Below are 7,629 nucleotides of genomic sequence, written 5' to 3'. Positions count from 1 at the left end.
GGTTCCAATCAGACACTGGGTGTTTTTCAAGCTGGTTTTCTGAGCGGTGTGTAATTTTAGCACGTACGTCAATAGAAAGGAGAACAAAAACAGAGTTCACCGTGATAAAATTAAAAGGACAGAGTCCCTCCTGCCCAGCCCCACCCAGCGAGAAGACAGCCCCCCGCACCTCCCACGCTGGGGGAGCATCCCCTTGGGCTGTGAATCACCGGCCCCCAGCCAGCCCGGGACCCCCGGCTCCCTCCCTCCCTGCCTGCCTGCCTTTAAAGCCCGGCAGCAGCAGCGTGTGCCAGCACTCGGTGTCACCCCTGCTGTCACCTCTCTTGCAGCCCGGCCCTGGGAGAGGCTGCGGCATGGCCGAGGGGGAGATCACCACCTTCAGCGCCCTGACCGAAAAGTTCAACCTGCCCCCGGGCAACTACAAGAAACCCAAACTGCTGTACTGCAGCAACGGGGGGCACTTCCTGCGCATCCTCCCGGACGGCACCGTGGATGGCACCAGGGACCGCAGCGACGAGCACAGTGAGCAAACCCGGGCGGCGTCCTGGGGCTGTGATGGGAAGGGGGGAGCTGGGGAAAACGGGATCTGCACAAGGTTGGTGTGACAGCACACCTCCCAGGGACCAAACACACCAAAGCTGGGACACAGGGCAGGGGAGGTGTCGCATGTGTGCTCTCCAGGTGTAGACGTGAGGTGCAGGAATCGACATCTCCAGTATTAAACCTGGCACTGGCTTCACCTCATGGCGGGCAGGCAGACCCGGGGACACAGCAGGGCTGGCTCACACAGGGAGCTGGCCCTGGCACGGGGGGCTCAGGGCAGCCTGGCATCCCACACACACAGCACCACATGGAATTCTGTGCTGTCCCTGCACTGCCATCCGTGCGCCACAGCCATTCACTAGGTCACCCTTGCCAGGGTCTCCCCTTGGCTGTCCCCATCCCTGCAGTCAGTGACCGTGGTGGCTCCAGCCCGTGGGACACTGGCACCTCTGCCGGGAGGAGCTGCTCCCACAGAAGCCACCACTTGTTCCACCGAGGAATCATTGGGAATTTAATGCTTCTTGTGCTCTTACATTACCAAAAACTCTTCAGAGGATTTTTTAACCCGCTGCCCAGGAGAGCTGGACAGGCCACACAGCAAAGCTCCTGCAGGGCTCCGTGGGCAGCGGGGCTGGGCTCTTCCCCTTGGCAGCAGCCTCCAGGTTCATATCCTGAACGTTTACTGGAATGGGACCGGGACCTGCCAGGCTCCTATCTCGTTAGAAGGAAGGGCTGGGAGGAGCCAAGCCAGCCTTACAAAGTGCTAAGAAAAGCACTTTTATTTTCTTTAAACCACAAGCACACATGTGGCTTCTCCCCCAAACCTAACCTTTCCTCTCGCTATTGTTGTTTTACTGACAGACAGTTTAGAGCCGAGTTTTAATTACAAACACTGTCTCCCCAGCACGAGGCAGTGCAGGGGGATGGATGAAGATGAGCCCCCTGAGGCTGGATAAACACAGCGTGCAGCTTCAGCCTCCAGGCAGGAATAAACCCAGCACGTAACCCTCAAACCCCTGGAAAGGCTGGATGATGACCCAAAGGATCTGCAAGAGACAGGACTGGGCTCACAGACCCACCAGGAGAGGTGGTATGAGCTCAGGCAGTGTCTCTGCAGCATTTTCCAGAGGTTTTGCTGGAGTCAGAAGGAGAGGTCAGGACCAAGATAGCATCTCCTGGGACATGGGGAGCCACCAAGGCCATGAGCCCACTCCTGTGCCCTGCCTCAGGCTGATGTCTCACAGCGTGGATGCTGTCACACAGCCCAGTCCTTTTCCCTCTGGAAAAGCAGCTCCATCACCTTGGCGTGGTCCCCAGGGCTGCACCGTGCACGTGGGCAGTGAGTGCGGGCAGGTCCTGCATCCCAGCACGCTCACACCTCCCTGGCTGCTGGCCTGGGGCCACATGTTTGCAAACCTCTGCCAGAAAGGAACCTCCTGTAAATGATCTCGTAAACTGGGATATAGGAATATACTAATATTTACAGAGGAAACTCCTGGAAGGGCTGCATGCCAGCAGAGCAGCCTCGGTGAGAGGTACCCTGCTCTGAGCACCCGTGGCTGCCCACGGTCCTGCCCCTGCGCCTGGAACGTGATGGAGCTGCTCAGCATCATTCCCTGGTGTGCAAGAGGAGCAGCCCAGACCATGACTGGCACTGTGGGACATTGTCACCCAGCTGGGACAGGGAGGGACAAGGCACAGGAACACCCAGGGTTCACTGGGAGGCCAGAGGGGACAGCAGCGTTCCAGCTGCACCAGTGCTCTGCAAACTGCCCGTGCCCATGTGCATTTTGTTCCAGACAAATGCCGAGAATCCTTATTGTTCTCTTAAATGGCCTCAGAATCAGGGAGGATCTCTAAGAAGAGAAGAAGGAGTCACTCTTTCTAAGCCTTTGTTGTCCAGCCCACATCAGGATCCACTTCCCACATCTTTTATGTGGATATTCTAAGCTTGCAGCAAGGAATGGAAAGAAATCTTACCTGGACACTGCAGACTCTCCAGGATGAAGTGCATGCTCATCTCTACACAAAGTCACCTTTTCCCACTTCCATCCCATTACTTCATGGAGGGAAATCTCTGTACAGACCTGGAAGAGAACCTGAAACAATTTAGTGCACAAGCTCCTTCCTCCGGACCCACAGTTCTCCTTCCCTCTCTGGCCAAAAACCTCAACATCCCCATTGGCAGCAGGAGGGTCCCTCACTCCCCTCTCAGGGATAGTTTTTAGAACAGCATCATCCTTTTCATCCCATTTCCCTCTTTTCTCCCTGGACTGCTCCTCGGCCAGGTCCCAGGTCTGCAGCACCTCAGGGAATGCAGGTGGGCTGGGGTTTTCCCAGTGCACATTCCCAGGCCAAACCAGGCGTGCACGGGGGCCAAGTGTTCCTGCAAACCTGCACCCACACTGCTTCCTAATTAACTATCATTTACTGAGCAGGAAATGCCAAAAATGAAGAATGTGAACCATTACAGCAAAGATTTCACTGCAATGGATGTTCCACCAGGCCAAGAGGTAACACTGCCTTTTACCTCATCTAAATAAGGATAAATAAATTAAATATAAACAGGAAGGAAGGAGCTGGAGCAGAGACATCCGTTCATACTTCATTCCAACTAACCTAAATATTGCTGTTATAAATCTTAGGGAAAGAAGCTGCCTATGAGATGGGAACGATCACTGGGAAGAGCTGGAATTTGCAAGTCACTGTGACTGCAGCCACAGCCTTTTCTATTTCCCCATTCCCCATCTACAATGCTCTGGATAAATCCAGCTGCAGCAGACGGCTGGATGGGATGCTTTGCATCAGGGGGTTGCAGTGCAGGCATCTGGAGTCTGCCCATCCCTGGCTCAGCTCTCAAAATACTTCTTCATATGTCACTCCTTAAGTGTCTTGTCAAACCACATGAGAAATTTGTAAATTAGAGCCAGATTTAAAACCCCAATCTCCTGTGTCCCATTCCAGCATCGTAACCAAAAGGCTGTCCTTCCTTTGATGTAAAATAAGGGAAAAATTGGTCTTTGGTTCCTAAAGGATGGCTGTGGGATTTCTTTGAAGAAGAGGGTACAAGGAGACACTTTTATTACACACTGTACTGTTTCCTATAAATTCTTTATAAGCCAGACTTCAACAAAATACCCCACTAAACTTCCTGGCAGCTCTTTTCCCCCCGCCTTTCCCTATTTTCCTTTCACTGTTGTTGTTTTATTTTTACTCCCAGTTCAGCTCCAGCTGAGTGCAGAGAGCGTGGGGGTGGTGCACATCAGGAGCACCCAGTCGGGGCAGTACCTGGCCATGGACACCAACGGGCTGCTCTACGGCTCGGTAGGTGGGAGGATCCCGTGGGATCAGACGTGGACAGGGCTGGAGGGCTGCAGACATCTCAGCTGAGTACAGCAAACCAGAGGCAAAAATCAGGCTCTGTTTGTGATTCTGGCAGCTGCACAGCCACTCTGCATCTGGCTTTATTTTGGGGGGACATAAATAAATTAGCAAATAATGCCGTTTACTGCCCTGCCTCTGACAAATACTGTATTTCCTATCTGACACTTGATAAATACTGTGTTTCATACCTGGAGCAGCAGCTGCTCTGCAGCCCCTCAGCAGCTGCCACCCGGGGTAGGTGTCCCTGCCCATGGCAAAGGGCTGGAGCTCGATGGTCTTTAAGGTCCCTTCCAACCCAAACTGTTCTGGTTCTGTGCTCTGAGCCTGCAGCTGCCCCCACACAGCTCAGGGCCAGAGCAGGAGCCAGGGCCAGGAGCGGCTGATGGAGCACGGGGCTGATTGGTCGCTGCCAATTAAAATTCCCAGGTCACAGACACCTTGCCACAGGAGCGGCCCAGGGAGTAAATCAAGGCCACCTACCCCGCAGTTTAAATAAGAGCTTTACTGGGGCGTGGAAATCTCAGAGGAGGGTCCGGATGGCTCCTCAGAGGGGAGAGCTGAGCTGGGATTGTCACGTCAGGAGCACCCCCGGCTCACTGTCCCTCCCCCGGGCTCTCTTTCAGCAGTTACTGGGTGAGGAGTGTCTGTTCCTGGAAAGGCTCGAGGAGAACCACTACAACACCTACGTCTCCAAAATGCACGCAGACAAGAACTGGTTTGTGGGGCTGAAGAAGAACGGGAACAGCAAGCTGGGCCCGCGGACTCACTATGGCCAGAAGGCGATCCTCTTCCTGCCGCTGCCCGTCTCGGCCGACTGAGGCCCGGCCCCGAAGCCCAGCGATGACCCCAAACCCCGAAACCCAACTGCTGCTGCCTCCTTAGAGCTCAGCAGAGCTCCGAGCTTTAGGTCAAGGCTTTGCCAAATCTAGCCGAAGCAGAGCCCCTTTGCTCTGCACAAAGCTTTGCAGAGATGAGGGGATGAGCCCTGACACCATCCCGAGGTCCATGGGGCCCCACCTGCCCCTGCCCTCAGCTGTGTGCCCATGTGTGCCATGACCCGCAGCAGTGTGTGCCATGACCCTCAGCAGTGTGCCCATGTGTGCCATGACCCTCAGCAGTGTGCCAATGTGTGCCATGACCCTCAGCAATGTGTGCCATGACCCTCAGCCGTGTGTGCCATGACTCTCAGCTGTGTGCCCATGTGTGCCATGACCCTCAGCCATGTTTGCCCATGTGTGCCATGACCCTAAGCCGTGTGTGCCATGACCCTCAGCCATGTGTGCCATGACCCTAAGCCCTGTGCCCATGTGTGCCATGACCCTCAGCAGTGTGCCAATGTGTGCCATGACCCTCAGCAATGTGTGCCCATGTGTGCCATGACCCGCAGCCGTGTGTGCCCATGTGTGCCATGACCCTCAGCAATGTGTGCCCATGTGTGCCATGACCCTCAGCAGTGTGCCCATGTGTGCCATGACCCTCAGCCGTGTGTGCTATGACCCTCAGCCGTGTGTGCCATGACCCTAAGCCGTGTGTGCCATGACCCTAAGCCCTGTGCCCATGTGTGCCATGACCCTCAGCAGTGTGTGCCATGACCCTAAGCCCTGTGCCCATGTGTGCCATGACCCTCAGCAGTGTGCGCCATGACCCTAAGCCATGTGCCAATGTGTGCTATGACCCTCAGCCGTGTATGCCATGACCCTAAGCCGTGTGTGCCATGACCCTAAGCCCTGTGCCCATGTGTGCCATGACCCTCAGCAGTGTGTGCCATGACCCTAAGCCCTGTGCCCATGTGTGCCATGACCACGCTGCAGCTTCCGGGACCTGCCCTGGGCAGGCACCCAGAAGTGTGCCCGAGGGTCACGCCGGCTCCCAGACAAGCGCACACTTTGTGTCCCCAGGCTTTCTAAGGCAAAGCTTCCCTGGATACTGTGTGTTAATATATTTATCCATCCAGGTGTGTAGCTTCTGACATGCCCCCGAGCAATTCCAGATTGCACTGTCAGTCCCGTTATCCAGGGCCAGCCTGGTGTGCCAGCTGGGCACGTTAAGCTGAACTAGGCAAAGCTCCAGCCTCAGACCTTATCTCCCTCACAACATCAGTAGTGTGTATTTCATGCTAGTACCTGCCATATGTTATTTGTATTTATTTATTAAGTAAATATGTCTCTTCTACAAGCTGTCCATACGTAATTCCAGGTACCTTGAGGCTGTCCCAGTGAGGATGGGGCTGGGGCAGTGGCAGTGAGTGGTGTGAGGGTGTGATATACAACAGCAAGGGGCTGCACAAGGGCGGCAGAGCATCACGCCCATTTCCGGAGGGATTCCTCCCACTGCCTCTGTGTCTGACCAAATGGGGCTCTAAAAATGGCACTGAGGCCCCTTGGTAGCTCCCAAACCCCCTGAGAAGCTGAGCTTCTCCACTGCTGGCACAGTGCACATCTCCTAAGCAGCTCAAGGGCAGCTCAAGAGCCACTCCTGCCAGCTGAGGACATCACCAGAACACCCCGCTGCCATGCTCCACCCAGAGCATCCCAGCTCCTCTGGAAAACCTGAGCCAGGGCCTCACCACCCTCACGGGGAAGAATTTCTCTCTAATATAAAATCTAAACCTACCATCCTTCATCTTAAATCATTTCCCCCTTGTCCTATCCTGCCATCAAGGATGGGGAGCAGACACAAGTGCTCCCTGCTCCCAGCAAACAGGGATCAGCCATCCCACACGGAGGAAGGAATAAAAGGCTGCCTTGCATATTTCTGCAGCAGCAATTAGCCACTAATTGCTGTACTTTACAATTGCTCTGCTAATTACTGCTCTCCTGAACTTCTGCACTTGCTGCACAAACCTTCTCCCCAGCACTGATAGCATCTCTGTAATCCCAGGGCTGCCAGCAAACAGGGAGCTGGCATGGGAGTGGTGGAGCCATAGCTGGGAAGGAGCATGTGCCAGGTCCTTGCACCCTCCCTGTGGCCCTTCAGAGCTGCTTCCCACCTGTGGCATCCACAAGGAAATAGAGGGGAAAGGTGGATTCTGCTAATCCTGCAGGTCCCAGCTGCTCCTCTTGGCCAAGAGAGGCACCCACTGCCTGGCTCAGCTGCTCTGGTGGGCCCAGCATGATATTCGCATGGCAAACACAAAGCTGGGCAAGACAGGGGGATGAGGACAGCCAACAACACCCACGCTTCTTAAACACAGTGGTCACCTACCCTGTGAGAGGCTGAGCTGTCACTCAAGTGAAAAAAGTGAATTAATGCATGAGCGGGAGATGCAGGTTTCTAATTAAACTGGAAAGTTGGACCGTGTAATGCTGGATTTAGCTGTGCTGTCTTGCAACACCTCATTAACCCAGGGCACGCTCTCGTTAGGCTTCTGCTGCTCCAAAACCGCCCCCGCAGGTACAGCTTGACACCCAGCTGGGGAAAAATGTCAACACCTGGTCTGAAAAATAATCCCCGGGGAAGGCGCAGTAATTGCTTCAGACAGATGGACAAGCCAGCATTGCCCCGAGAAACCACGCTCACCTCGGGGTGTTTGTGCTTAGCGTGAGAGGCCAAAAAGGAGAATGATGAGATTTAATAAAATCGTTACACGTGGATACCTCTCCCGGTAAGTGCTGCGAGCCCGAGCGTGCTGGGAGAGGGCTGCTGGGCAGGGCCGGGCAGGGCGGGAGGCATCGCGCAAGAAAGGAAATAAATAAACTCGGC

At 54.9% G+C, this 7,629-nt stretch overlaps 1 protein-coding gene across 2 annotated transcripts; it reads left to right on the top strand.

The window, feature by feature from the left end:
- Positions 1 to 328: 328 nt before the first annotated feature.
- Positions 329 to 6,102, top strand: FGF1 (fibroblast growth factor 1). Of its 2 annotated transcripts, none has more exons than XM_068206256.1 (3): positions 329 to 522; positions 3,764 to 3,867; positions 4,554 to 6,102. In XM_068206256.1, the coding sequence occupies exons 1-3, from the start codon at positions 354 to 356 to the stop codon at positions 4,743 to 4,745; spliced, it is 465 nt and encodes a 154-aa protein (XP_068062357.1). In that variant the 5' UTR covers positions 329 to 353; the 3' UTR covers positions 4,746 to 6,102. The 2 variants fall into 2 exon arrangements, with proteins under 2 accessions (XP_068062357.1, XP_068062356.1); XM_068206255.1 differs by having other exon boundaries at positions 4,551 to 6,102.
- Positions 6,103 to 7,629: the final 1,527 nt, after the last annotated feature.

The sequence above is a fragment of the Anomalospiza imberbis genome, chromosome 15 (assembly GCF_031753505.1).
Source record: "Anomalospiza imberbis isolate Cuckoo-Finch-1a 21T00152 chromosome 15, ASM3175350v1, whole genome shotgun sequence".
Taxonomy (NCBI): Eukaryota; Metazoa; Chordata; class Aves; order Passeriformes; family Viduidae; genus Anomalospiza; species Anomalospiza imberbis.
This window is presented reverse-complemented; position numbering and strand designations above follow the sequence as displayed.

What these genes read in the sequence shown, in the direction of transcription:
- FGF1 (XM_068206255.1), top strand. Translation starts at nt 354, where the DNA reads ATGGCCGAGGGGGAGATCACCACCTTCAGCGCCCTGACCGAAAAGTTC. An exon ending in GGACCGCAGCGACGAGCACA is followed by an intron (nt 523 to 3,763) that starts GTGAGCAAACCC and finishes TTTTACTCCCAG; the next exon opens with TTCAGCTCCAGCTGAGTGCA. An exon ending in ACGGGCTGCTCTACGGCTCG is followed by an intron (nt 3,868 to 4,550) that starts GTAGGTGGGAGG and finishes GCTCTCTTTCAG; the next exon opens with CAGTTACTGGGTGAGGAGTG.